The sequence below is a fragment of the Plectropomus leopardus genome, chromosome 18 (genome assembly GCF_026936395.1).
Source record: "Plectropomus leopardus strain MGB_pleo_1.0 chromosome 18, ASM2693639v1, whole genome shotgun sequence".
NCBI lineage: Eukaryota > Metazoa > Chordata > Actinopteri > Perciformes > Serranidae > Plectropomus > Plectropomus leopardus.
Window position 1 is genome coordinate 3,621,510 of NC_142193.1, and position 14,029 is coordinate 3,635,538.

Sequence of the window (14,029 nt, forward strand, 5' to 3'; positions counted from 1 at the left end):
AACACAAAGGTGATTGAGCCTGCAACCCACTGATAAAAGTATTGCATTGTTGAAATGCAGATTTATGAACTTGGTGTTGGAAAAATTGCAAAAACTGCTGATGAAAATCCAGCTATTCCTATTGCTGCAGCTAAATATCAAAATCATTTAATTGGTAAAATGTGTTGACTTTTATTATGAAGTAGTCACATGTAGTGCACTGTGTTTATCGGTGAACAAAGCACAACTGCAACCACCATTTTTTCATGCCATGCGCAGCATCAAATCAGATCACGGCTGTTCACTTGATGAAAAACTCCCAATTATCATCTGACTTCTGTGTTAAAACATGATTTAGTTGGCTATCCTAGAACCCTGTGAATTAAAGTGTTAAACTGCAGTCGCTTTTACCAACGATAGCTACTTTGTCGCCAAATCAGCCACAACGGAAATCTTTGAGATTTCAACTTTAACGGGTAAAAAGAATATTACAGAACAGTTTTATGCAAAGTTAATAGGAATCCACGAATAATAGCGGCCTGCTGTTTATTGGCAGGTTTTGGCTTTCAAATGAAATATTGTAATTAGCGAACATGCTGATCAATTTTTGAACTTCTAAAAAACATCAACTTCTAAGCTGATGTGTATTTTATATTTTGTAAAAATCATAAATATTACATGTGCTGAAAAGCATTTTATGTATGTCTCCATCTGCTGGTGAGCCAGAATGCAGAATATGATGTCAGTTCCACCACAGAAGATACTTGATCACCAACATTAGGTGGGAAAAAAAAAGTGGCTGTATCGATATCAGTTATTGGGCAAATGAGTTCTTGAATACTGACATATCGGCAAAAAGTCCAGTATCTGCATTTGGGACACACAGTCACAGACTCATATTATGGCTTTTACTTTTTATTTGAAATTCGACACACTATTCAGGATCAAACATAACAGAAAATTTAAGGATAGACACAGACACACAGTTTTTCTAAGTCCATGTTATCATCATTCGGTACATTCTATAATTCCACTGAAATAAAAGAAAACAAGGCTTTGGAAGTCTGAGTTATACAAATCAAGGAGATGTTTTGAAAAGTTGTACATTTTTTTGTATAAAATTCATTCTCTGTGTTTCCCTCGACATTGTTTGCTTCTGAGGCGCGGTGGAAGGCTGGACAGATTTTGCACATCAGTTTAATCTGATTGAACTTTGCACAAAGTGAATGGGGCCTGGTCACTCAATGAATGACCATGAAAAGACCTCAAGTTGTTCCTCAAAGAAGGAACAGAGTGAAACTTGACTGTGACTGTAGCTATGATGATTTTGAGGTAAGGCTACAGGGGTTTCATTACAATTTATCTATTTATTTCAAATTATGAGTTAGTTTGAGTTAAAGCCTGCACTTACATGCACAGAGGTCTGGTCCTTTATCACTTTGTTCATGAAAAAAAACTTAACATAAAAGACACATTTTGCATGCACTTACAAATGTTTGCTAACTTTATTGTGTCATTTTCCATTGCACTGTCAAGTTGCAAAAGGTTTCTTAAAGCACCAGGCTGAATAAAATACAAAACCCTATTATCATAGCGTAATAAAACAGGTGAAAACTGAAGAGTCCAAATTATCATTTATTTAAAACTAACAATTTTTAGATGCAAACACCTGTATTTGGCTATGCAGGGCTTTTAATTAAAAACATCAATAATAATAATAAAAACAGATGTATGAAACCATAGACACACTGCAGTTGCTGCATTCAAAAACATGAGATTTGACAAAACATTTTGAGTTCCGGTTCAAGCCTGCGTGATCAAAACAGACATACATGTAGGAACATTATTTGGTGTGCGTTTCTATTGTGTGGAGCAACAAACATCCTGCAAGGTTACTTTTGTTTTTGAGCATCTCCAAGTGTCACTGTTGTATGCCTCCGTGCACCAGTCAAGTTGCACATGCACAGTTTACATCTATGCTTGTAAAAAACGTGGATGCTTCACACACCTCTTCCCCCCCGCAGCACAGATCTCTACAATCAACACAGTTTTAAGATTACAGTCACCAATTCAGTATGTCACCAAATGTCCCCCCCTCTGTTCCTGAATTATGACTTTGAGCGATGTCACCGTGAACTTGACCTTTGACCTTTTGGATAACAAATGTCATCACTTCACCATTATATCCTCTCAGACATTTGTGCTGAATTTTGTGCTAATTAGTTTATGACTTCTAAGTTAAGGCCAAAAACATGTGTTTTGGGGTCACGGTGCCCCTGACCTTTGACCACGAAAATCGAATCAGTCCATTCTTGAAGCCAAATAAATATTTGTGCCAAATTTGAGGAAACTCCCTCACGGCCTTCTTGAGATACTGCGTTCACGAGAATGAGGTAAATGCAAAGTCACGGTGCCCTCTGAACACCAAATTCTAATCAGCTCATTGTTAAGTCCAAGTGGACATTTGTGTCAAGTTTGAAGACATTCCCTAAAGGTGTTCTTGAGATGTCATTTTCACCAGAATGAGACGGATGTAAGGTCATGGTGACTTTGACACTTTTTTTGTAATCTGGTACAAATGTTTATTTTGGACTTAACAATGAAATATCCAGTTTTTTAAGGTTCAAAGTGCATTCACAAGAATAAGACAGAGTCGCAATTATTTGACCTTTGACCTATAACCACCAAAATCTAATCAGTTCATTGTTGAGTCCAACTGAATGTTTTTGCCAAATTAAAAAACAACAACAACAAAACAAAAAAAACAACCCTTAGTGTTCTTTCAATACCGCATTGACAAGAATGAGACAGACAAGGTCGAGGTTACTTGACCTTTGACCTATGACCACCAAAATCTAATTAATTAATTGAGTCAGAGGGATCGTTTGTGCCAAATTTAAAATTATTCCCTTGGTTTTCTTGAGATATCCCATTCATATGAATTAGGGGCAAAGTCAAAGGTGACGTTGACCTTTGACCACTGAATGCTAATGAATTTATTGTTGAGTCCAAGTGAAGGTTTGTGCCAAATAAATAAAATAAAAAATCCCTCAACATTCGTGAGATATCGCACTCACAAGAACGAGACAGGCAAAGTCACAGTGACCTTTGACCTATGACCACCAAAAGCTAATCGATTCATTGTTGGGTCCAAGTGAATGTTTGTGTCGAATGAAAAAAAAAAAAAATCCCCCCTGTTCTTGAGATGCCATGTTCACAAGAAAGGGACAGAGGGAAAATTTGAAAAGGACACTGGGAGAAATAACGAATGTTCTTCATGTCAAGTACAAGAATTCTCCTTGAGGAATGAAGACATGTGATATACGGTGTACATGACTCCTTGTTTGTCAGGATAACTAAAACACTGCGTCTGAGGAACTGCAGCTGCTCTCTGACGCACTGAGGAAAGCAGTCTGCGTCTTATCTGACAAGAGGCGTCCCCTGACAGTTTCAGGCCAGTTGGGGGAGGACTGGGTGGAGTTGAGCGTCTTAAAAATCCATTTTTTTTTTTTCCTTGGATAGCGGTGTGCCCAAAATGTTCAAGAGGCCAGGGCAAAAACTAGACAAAGGGAACCTCCCCTGGGCGGGTAAGGCAACATGGAGCAAAAAAAAGAAACCCCTGAGAAATCCTGGGAAAGGTCCGGCATCCACTAGAGCAGAACTGCACATAGGAAGAGAGAGCAGCAGGAATCCGTGAGCCTCGGTCCCAAGGGAACATATGGGAAGCAGGCCACGTAGGTGGTCTCTGTAACAGCAGCATGTACCGGAAACTGAAGGTTACGTGAAAGCATGTAGATGACTACAGAGTGAAGCCAAAAGCAAACATGGAGGAGGATCCCATAACAGCTGAAATGTATGTGTGTATGTGTGACCTTAGGCCAAGTTTTTTTTTTCTCGAATGCATTTTTATAGCTTCTTCGAGCTCACTGTGGAGCCACACAGCTGGGGTTTTCCACACAGAGCAGCAAGCACCATTCATGTTGAAGTTTTCATCACTGAATAGCAGCAGACTATCAGCTCAGAGGCAGCATCTCATTTAACACGTTATGAATTATCCTGACGTTGTAAAACCCCAAAACATCAGATGTTCCCAAATCAAAGCTAGAATTATTGTTTGACCTGCAGCTGATGTTTTTGTGTATATGTGTGTGTGTGTGTGTGTGTGTGTGTGTATGTGTGTGTGTTTGTAGGGGTTTGTCAGTAAAGAGCTTCAGAGTTGCTGTTTCTGGGTTTCTTGATCTTCTCAATGTTCTTCAGGATCATATCATGAAGAATCACCTGAAAGTAACAAACAGAAATTTAAAAAATGAACGTTCGACTTAACCCTTTGAAACCTGGATCGACGTCAGTTTTGTTGTGGCGCTTTCAGACGCCTTTCACAAGCATTTTACACCTTTAATACTTGAACGTACTGGTTTGATATCTTTTGGGAACAAAGGCAATGAGCTATTTGGCAAGAAATTAGTAGAAGACATAATTATTTTAAAAATAAAAATGCACTTCCAAACTCAAAAACTCTCAATTTTCCAAAAAGAAAGAAAAAAATAAATAGGGGAAAAAACTACCAAAAAAACCAAAATTATATGAAAAACAACCCTCAATTTAAGAAAAAGAAAAAAAAATACATCCCACAATTTTAAATGATAAGAAATGGAAGAAAAGCATCCTCAACCCTTAAAATTATTATTTGTTTTTAATTAGGAAAAAATATTAGGAAAAAAATAACACCCCCAAAAACCCTCAATAGGTCAAGAAAATGAAAACAAAAACAACCCTTAAACATTTATCAAAACAGCCCCTACTGGTTGAAACCTGGCTTACGAAAACATTGCAAAATTTTGTGTATTAGCCACAAAATTTCTACAGTATAATATCCCTTTAAATTGCAATGCAACCCCGTCAGACTTGAACTGGGGTCCATTGCAGAGTTGTTACTCTATTTCATTGCAGCTTGTGTGGACGACAGTTTTAAGAGATTTTAACACTCACATATTGATTCCTGAGCTCTGAAACTATGATTTTCAAACTGATGTATTCCTTCTCGTCGATCTCTGAAATGGTCCTCCTGTAGTCCTCCTGCAGAGCAAACAATCACACACACAGTTAATACAATATTCTGTTACAGGTCAATGTTCTGTATTGAAAATGTTACTCAAGTAAAAAAAAATACCGTCCCACACAAAAGAAACCCTCAATATTCTAAAATCAGGTAAGCCCCCCTCCCCCCCGCCTAAAAACACAAAAAATACAATTTTAAAAAAATAAATAATACCCCAAAAAACCTCAAAAGTATTTTATTTTATTTTTGTCAATAGGCTGATTAACTAACTGTTGCAACCATACTTTGGTAAATTTGTCAGTAATTTTGTTTATTCCAAAACATAACAATTTTATAAACTCCTGTGAAGTATAATATTTCCCTCTAAAATGTAGTAAAAGTATAAAGTGACATGAGAAGAAAATACTCAAGTAGAGTACAAGCATCTCAAATTCATACGTAAGTGCAGTACTTGAGTAAATGTACTTAATTTACATTCCACCAGTGCAACCCACCACGTGAGGGTACTTGACAATTTTGGAGACGAGCTTGGCTCTTGTGATGTAATATCTGGAGATCTGGTCCAAGTAAGACGCTGCCTCTGACTCCACGGTCCTCAGCTCTGCCACTGTCTCCTCCTGCAGACACAGAGACACACAGACACTGAGACAGGGTGGACAAAAACACCTAGAAACAGACTTCAGAAAGTTGCAAATCCTGAAAGTGAAGTTTTTAACAAACTTCCACAATATTCTTCATGCAATCATATGAATGCATCATAATATGCAGCAGCTGGGCTTTGTTTAGTTACTACATTCAAATCCCAGCTCAGCGCCTCCTCTCTCTGTTCTGTGTCAGCTGGAGAACTATAAAGCCACAGAACTCACCCCACTGTAGTCAGATCACAGACCGCAACACGTGTCAGTGCTGCTCCCTACTGTCCAACATAACAACTGCAAAAGACGCCTCCATTCACTAAAACATTAGAATCCAGAGCAGAAGGGACCATTAAGGGGAGAGCCAATGAGATCCAGTCCTGCAGTGATGTGCTGACTTACACTGGTCTGTATTACGTTAAAAAATGGGAGAGCGGTGGACCTTAACCTTTAGGGCCTGATTTCATATTACACACATGTATCGCTCAGTGCACAAAATGCGATTTTCAAAATCAAGCTTTAAAAAATATCATATTAATATGACATCAGTACTAATCATAAATATCAAATATTCATTAATTTTTTAAAATTTTAACCCTTTCAATGCCATTTTTGGCATTGATGCCAGTATGAGTCCCCCACTGCAAAGTCAATCGTTTTAAAAAACTCTTGCTCCTATCTCAGTTAAACTTTTAAACAATGCTGCCTGAATAACTGTGTGTTCTATAGTCTCATGGTGGTTTTTATTAGTGGGAGTATGCAATATGGGTTTTTATTACTGTGTAAGTGCAATAGGTGTCATGTGCAATGTGTGCACCATTTGTAATGAGTTTAACTGGGACTATGTGCAACTGAACATCTAATGTTTTTGTTCAGACTGTTGTATTTTTAATGTAATGGTGCAATTATTGCTTGTAGCAATGAGTCCTAGACAAATTCCCCCTACGGGGACAATAAAGTATATCGTTTCGTTTCGTTTCGTTTCGTTTCGTTTCGTTTCGTTTCGTTTCGTTTCGTTTCGTTTCGTATTGCATCACATGGTATCGTTTCATATTGTATCATATTGCTAAAATTTGTGCCATATGCATGAACACAGCCAAAATGATAAAAAAAAAAAAAGTAAGAATGAGAAACGCGTAAAATGTGCCAAACAGTCCCTAAGGGTTAAATCTAATTGATATTAGACAATTTACAATGACTATACCTACAATTAGAAATAAAAAAAAACTAGAGCAGGACCTGTTACACAATATATTGGAGTAGAAGCCCAACTTAACATGGCCTCGACTTTCACACTAGTTTAGTAGTTGGCAGGCTTTACAAGAGCTGATTCCAGAATGAATTACGATTAAATTGGTATGAATTCATGGAAAGTGAACCAAATTAATGCATTTTACCTACAACTGGTACCAAATTACATAGGTCATTTGCTGACCTGTCAAATCACAGTTCAAAAGACCTGCTGTTGGTATGGACACAGTCTGTCTCGCTCTATGGCTGTCTACATATATAAAAAAAAGTCAGTGACAGACTGGGATAAGATGTGTTTCCTATGATTACTATTAAAAAAAAGTAAGAACAGGGTCCAAAGAGAGTTTCACACCTTGCACTGCACATTAGAGATCGCATGATGTCTGACTAAAAACTTCTCGTGTTTAGAGCTGCACCTAACTATTTTTTTTTCAATTAATCTATTGATTATTTTTTTATTTATCTAACAATTTTTTTTCTTACTCAATCTATATAACAATGAATTTACCAAAACTAACATTTTAAAATTTGTCATACTCTGCAGGGCATTATTCTCCAACAAAAAATAGCCCAGTCTTAACTGGTAATCTGTGTTTTACAGTCTGATATAAAGTCTCTCTAAAATAAAAACTTGTTCCATTCAAGTAAAAGGAATGCAGTGAAATCTACATTTAGCAATCCAACAGCAAAATAAATAAAACAATGTAAAACTCAAGTCACTTTTAGGAGGAGTAACAAAACAGTTACTCTTTGTTACAGCAACAAACCTCAAATCTAGCAGTTCAACAAAACATCTTACAGTCAAATTAGTCCAATTTGAAAAACTCTATAACTTTTCTCTAACAGAAATAATTATAACAAGTTCATCCTTTCTGCATCAAAATAGACCAGCCTAACTGGGGCTTAAGGCATATCGCTGCCTGCGGATATGAGTGCTGTATTTTCATATTTATAAGCACATATTCCACTTATTTATGAAGTTATACAAGCTTTTGCACAGCTGACAATCAGGTCCTATAAATGTTTCAAAATAAAATGCATTGTATCAGCAATTGATGGCATTCTGTCCACAGAGACACAGTCAGATAGCTTTTGTTTTGAAAGAGAAGCAAGGAAGTTGAGGTAAAACAAACATCTTTGTATTTCTTTATCTGTGTGACAGAGAGATACTAAAACTGCAGCATGAAGTGGTATAGAGTCAACAAACGTGAGCGTCACACATAAAAAAACGGGCCACTGTTTCTCTAGTTGTGCTGCGGCTCACACGCAGCTCAGACACGCCTGACGAGCGCTGCTCAGGCGAGCAGTGTGCGCGCTCTGACGTGATACACGAGCGCCGAAACAAAAAACAACACGCCCGGGGCTGCTCATGCTCTAGTGACGCGTGCTGTGTGAAATGCTGCGACGCATCGACACACGTTACGTGAATCAACGTATTCACGTAATCGATTACGCCAACGCGTCGCCCCAGCCCTACTCATGTTATCTGTGGCTGCAAAGATCTATTAATTTTGCTGTATGAATCTGGATGGTTTCTTTTACAAAAAAAGAGCCATCACTCCAAATGTTCAGCAAATACTGACATCCAAATTGAGCACTCGTGCTAATTACTACAGAAGCCTCTTTTCTTCACCACCATGTTTGTAGCGTCATGTCTGTTTTTGAAATCTGCACAGCCATAGCTCCAGATGAAGCATGCAGTGAGGTCTGACCTGTATGGAGACTCCAAAGTTGTTCCCATCTTCTATTCTGGGGATGAGCAGCTGGACCCAAGTCTTAACCTGACACAGAGGAGAGACAAGGTGACGGATGGATCTTCTCAACAAACAGGGTCAACAGTGTGACATTTAGAAAGCAAAGGGGCACAACTCATCATTTTGCTCAGGAAGAATTAAAAGGTGTAATAAACAGAAAATGTATTTTAGATTTACCAAAAAAAAAACAAACAATTGGGATGTGTTCAAATGAGCTCTGGTGTGTGTTTGCCTGTTTGGTTTGGGCTCGTTTTTTGTTATGGCATTAATCGCCAGCCGATGTTCCCGTCTGTAAGAGGCTGTACTGGGCTAAAGGACCTCAAAGGCTCCTGCAGACTGTAGAGCCAAATAGCACTCCAGAGTTAGGCTACGTTTTGATGAAAACGGCATGGTCATTTTCACAAGGGGCCTTTGACCTCTGACCTCCAGATATCTGAATGAAAACTGGTTCTGTGGGTGCCCATGAGTCTCCCCTTTACAGACACGCCCAGTCACATACTGTTTTTTGTTGTCATTTGATACCTAATCATGACAATGTGATAAGAATTGCTTCACCGTGTCTTGAAATTCAAAATATTTGTATTAAAATAATGTGATTAAAAAATGTGATTAATCACAATTAACTATTGAAATTTTGCAATCAATCGGGATTTTTTTAAAATTAATTGTTCGACAGCCCTAAAAAATGGCAAAAAAGAAAGTCACAGTCACCATCCCGCTTGTTCCTTTAGAGTTGAAGATACTTCTGTTTTTATCGTGTTTTCAGGTGTGAAGGAGACAGATTATAGACGGATGGTATTTATTTTTTAATTTTATTTTTCTCTAATCAAAGAACAATGTAAGTTATTTTATTTATATTTTAATTTTACTTACTTAGTGTGTGAGTGTGTGTGTGTGTGTCTTCAGAGACTCACTGTGTTACACTTTTCTATCAGAGTCCTGATCTCTGGTTTGACTCGCTCGATCAGGTCCACCAGCTTGGTGTTACATTTCAGCATCTCCTCTGGCATCAGCAGTGTTTTGGTTCCCCCTGGAACCAAACACAGCGTCCACACTCTACAAACTCTGCTGCTTCAGGCTTTCACACTTGTCATGATGCTCCAAAATTTGGATCAATACAAGCCCAGCAGCATTAATCTTTTTTTGAATTTTCATTATTTGTTTTTACCTTGACAGCTCCCGTCAGCAACTCCATCTTCTAGTTTCCTCTTCTTCGTATTCTGCAGCACACAAATTAAATGTAAGGATTTTTAACCCCTTGAAACCTGGAGTGACATAACTTTTCTTGCATTGCTTTCAGTAACTTTTCACAAGTATCTAAACCTTTGAACCTTGAACAAATTGGTGAGATGTCTTTAAAAAGTCATTGGAAAAAAGGCAATGAGCAAAATGGTATTATTGGTATTTGTGAAAAAAAAAAACCCATCACCCTGCTCGGATTTCAAAGGATTAAAACCTTTTTAATGTCACGTAGAATGCAATTAACTTGTGTTTGGTCTGGCAAAACAATGTCAGAAAACCTGTAGGGACTATAAGACCTAAACTTATTTATTAAAGGGATACTTTGCCAATTTTTTTGCCAGCGAAAATATCTGATAGCCTTCAGGCTGTTGTTCCGACCGCCTCATTTTCATATGGTATGCCCGCCTCCTCGGATACAAAGAGTATTGAAGAGGATCAAGAGAGAGCAGCCTCTTTCTCTCTCTCTCAAACTCAGCTCAAACAGTAAAACCAAGCAGAGCTGATCGAATTTAAACCTAGATCCAGTTACCGATTTGCCTATTCGCCTCAGATGCTTTCAGGAACACTGGGTCTCATGCAGGAGACGACACACTAATCACTAATTTCTCTTATTTTTGCTCGTATCTACCATTGGTTATTTTGTTAGTACCCATTCATTTTTGGGATTCACCAATGTTTTCTTGTTTTTGCTCACCGTGTCCACGCCATCATGGCTGTTGGTGAAAAGGACGGACTCGGGGACTCTGAACTTGATCTCTGAGTGGATTTCTTTCAGGTCCTTCACGTTGAGGATCGGCTCCTGTTTGAAGACGGCATGAAAAAAGGTCGAAAATGTACTTGTGTCCAAAAAAAAAAATGCATACATGACATTAGCCAAAAAAAATAATAGACACATTTCACCCATTCACCCATTCACCTGCTCTGTACATTAACACATATTAACAAACCTGTTAATAAAAGAACACCTAAATTGAATACCAAATACCTACCAAATTAATGAACCCCAGAATATCTGGATCCAGCACTTATATATATATATATATATAGATAGATAGATAGATAGATTGATAGATAGATAGATACAGTATATATACATATTTGTAAGTGTGTGTGTGGTAGTCATGGTAACAATGCAGGTGTATGTTTGTGCCAGTTAATGTTGTTTACAAGTTAAAGAACTGAATTGTTGTCACTGAGTATTTTAAGTAAATATAAATACATATTATATAAATATATTTATTTATTTAAAATGGTTGATTGATGGTGAATTAATTATTATTATCTTTAAATTACTATTGTTAAAGTAGTTGTATTTTTGTATTATCATTAATATCATTATTATTTATTTGTTTACTTATTCTATTTATTTTATTGATTACTATTGTTATCATTATTAATGTTGTTTTTGTAATGTAATGTTATGTTGTTTTGGACCCCAGGGAGACTAGATTGTCGCTTAGGCGTCAGCTAATAGAGATCCTTATAATAAACAATAAACCACATTTGTGTTGACATATACAACTATAACACTTGTTTTGTTTCAATTGTATGTTCTTGAAATAAATAATAAAATATTTTCAGTATTTCTGTCATATCCTGAAGAATATTGTTATCACAAAAATACCTTAAAAAATTATTATTTTATGGCTATATCGCTTACTAGTGTCACCACATCAGCTAGGACACTAGCCACTTAGCTAGCCACTTACCTTGAGAAAATCATCCAACTCCAGGAGCTTTTGAGGGAAGAAGCTGGCAACCAGGTGCTCAGCCTATGAGAGCAAACAGAAGAAAACATTTTACGATTAAAATAAAGAAAAAGTGGAACTTTTGCTTAAAAATCTAATATGAATCATAATCTAAACCAGGGAGCAGAGAGAAATAAAAGAAAGAAAGAGAATAATAATAATAATAATAATAATAATAATGATAATAACTTTATTTGTATAGCGCTTTTCTAAACCAAAGTTACAAAAGTTACAAAGTGCTTCACAATAAAAGAGAGGATCAAACTGTGAGAGGAAATGTCGGCTCAGCTGGATCATGTTAATACTCACCTCACTGCTGATCTGCTCCCTGAATGTTTCCACCTGTCGACACATTGATGTGCAGTTAGAACACCTTTTATACTCCTTCATTATTCCTTAACAGTGTCCAGCAAGTGAGACATATAGAGTGCATTTGTGCAATTGTGAATATTGAAACTATACCCTAATCGATACAGGATTTTAGAGGCTGAACCCACTATCGGCTTAATATTGAGTGTTTAAAAATCCCAAATAAACAAGAAATGTATCAAGCAGGACATTTTACAGCCATTTTCATTTCGTGAACACTGTTTCAAAGCGTATATTTGGCATTTCTGTACTTCAATCTCTTGGCATTTATCAGGCTATTCACTAGGGATGCAGAGGACTTGATTGGTATCTGTGGATATTAGTTTTGAAATGAAATAGTGGAATCAGTGACATGCTGATTTCTGCCGATTTGACAAATCTTTTTTTTTTTTATTGAAAAAGTTAACATGTACAAAACATCAACCCTTAAGTATTTTTCTTATTTTGCACATTGACTGAATATTACATACACTGAAAAGCATTGTATTTCGTAAGTGTATACATAATATGACATTAATTCAACTACAGAAAAGACTTGATGAAAAATTAGGCAGGGTTAAAAGTGGATATATTGGTAATGGTTATCGGCAGTACGAGTTCTCTGTTTTGGGTGTTAAAGTTTGTATTGAGTTTTCTGCAGAGTATAATAACAAAGCATATACACATAGCTGCATCTCATCCATATGAGCCCGTAAGTTATTCAAATTTGGCCGGTATTGATACTCTTTTTTTATAACCCTTTCCCTCCCCAGCTGGCTAGACTGACCTGAGAAGTCGTATAATTTTTAATCAATTAATTAACAAAAAAACAACAACAAAAAAAACACAGAAATAAGTAAAACGAAAAGATGAATGATTACGAAAAAAGTGAGGAAAAAACCGGCCAAATTAGTTGCTATATATCGGCATGTCGGCCTGAATCCAATCTCGATACCTATATATCTGTAATAAGTTATGGGCCTGGCTGTAATATGAAGAATGGCACTGCAGATATAACGTTATTCCTTTACTGAAGCTGGAAAATAGTGAATTTCGAATTTTGAAGCTGCAGTGGAGAACAGCTCACATGTGTGAATTCATGTTTTTAGGCTTGTGTTGAAATAACAGCTTTGACGATGAGGACTCTGACTAAATCTAACCCACATATTCAGCGAGCAGCAGCTGCAGCAGCTGGCTGATGTTAGTGACAGCTCACCCTGGTCTTCAGCTCGCGCTCCACCTTCAGAAGAGATGACATCGCGCGGAAAAAACGTCCAAAAACGGTTCAAATTCAATCTTTTCCCCTCACTGTATCATGCGCTCTAGCAGGAGTAGTAACTCCACATGTATTATGGCCACTACCGCGTCCACAAGCCACTGACGTTATCAGAAAGCGACACGAATTGTGTGTTTGGTTTTATCACCCTGAGCAGCCCTGAGCGAGAAGTAATATCAGAGCGATGTGGACCCGCCCTTTCAAACAGCGCCGGTAACTAAATCGAGCAAACCCCTCCCCCACAACCCTTCCCTTCTCTGTTTTCTGTCAACTGTTCTAGGCAAGTGTTTAGTTATGGACAGTAGTGGAAGAAGTATTCAGGTCCTTTAATTGGATAAAGTTACTAAAGCCTCTTTCAAGTAAATACTCTGTTTCAACACAAAGTCCTGCATTAAATATATTAAGCAAGAAAAAAGTCACGAACGTGTACATAAAGTGTAAAAGTGCAGAGAAATTTAACAAGAAAGAAAGAAAACATCAGACCCCAAAACACAAATATAAAATAAATGAAGAAAACAGAGAAAATACACTAAAAACTCAAAATTATAAAAAGAAAATAACAAAAAAACCCACACCCCAAACTCAAAAGGACTTAAAAAGGTTAAAAGTCTTATCGGCGGTAATGTACATATGTAATATACATTTTATGGGATAAAAAAAAGGCTATACGTACTGTGAAGATCTAGCGAGCGACATATGAATATTTTCACGTTATGTAAGATGTACACAGAGAAGGG

General features: G+C 37.1%; 1 protein-coding gene across 1 annotated transcript; it reads right to left on the reverse strand.

The window, feature by feature from the left end:
• Positions 1 to 878: 878 nt before the first annotated feature.
• Positions 879 to 13,399, reverse strand: LOC121956672 (proteasome activator complex subunit 3-like). Its single transcript, XM_042505025.2, has 10 exons — positions 13,233 to 13,399; positions 11,978 to 12,010; positions 11,630 to 11,692; positions 10,615 to 10,719; positions 9,847 to 9,898; positions 9,593 to 9,708; positions 8,637 to 8,705; positions 5,533 to 5,655; positions 4,969 to 5,055; positions 879 to 4,257 (listed from the first exon to the last, which is right to left on the reverse strand). The coding sequence occupies exons 1-10, from the start codon at positions 13,272 to 13,274 to the stop codon at positions 4,177 to 4,179; spliced, it is 771 nt and encodes a 256-aa protein (XP_042360959.2). The 5' UTR covers positions 13,275 to 13,399; the 3' UTR covers positions 879 to 4,176.
• Positions 13,400 to 14,029: the final 630 nt, after the last annotated feature.

Bases quoted from the DNA above. Each gene is read 5' to 3' on its own strand.
- LOC121956672 (XM_042505025.2), bottom strand. From the start codon at position 13,274: ATGTCATCTCTTCTGAAGGTGGAGCGCGAGCTGAAGACCAGG. The intron at 12,011-13,232 runs GTGAGCTGTCAC...ATGTGTCGACAG, and splicing joins AGCGCGAGCTGAAGACCAGG to GTGGAAACATTCAGGGAGCA. The intron at 5,656-8,636 runs GTCAGACCTCAC...CTGTGTCTGCAG, and splicing joins ACTTTGGAGTCTCCATACAG to GAGGAGACAGTGGCAGAGCT.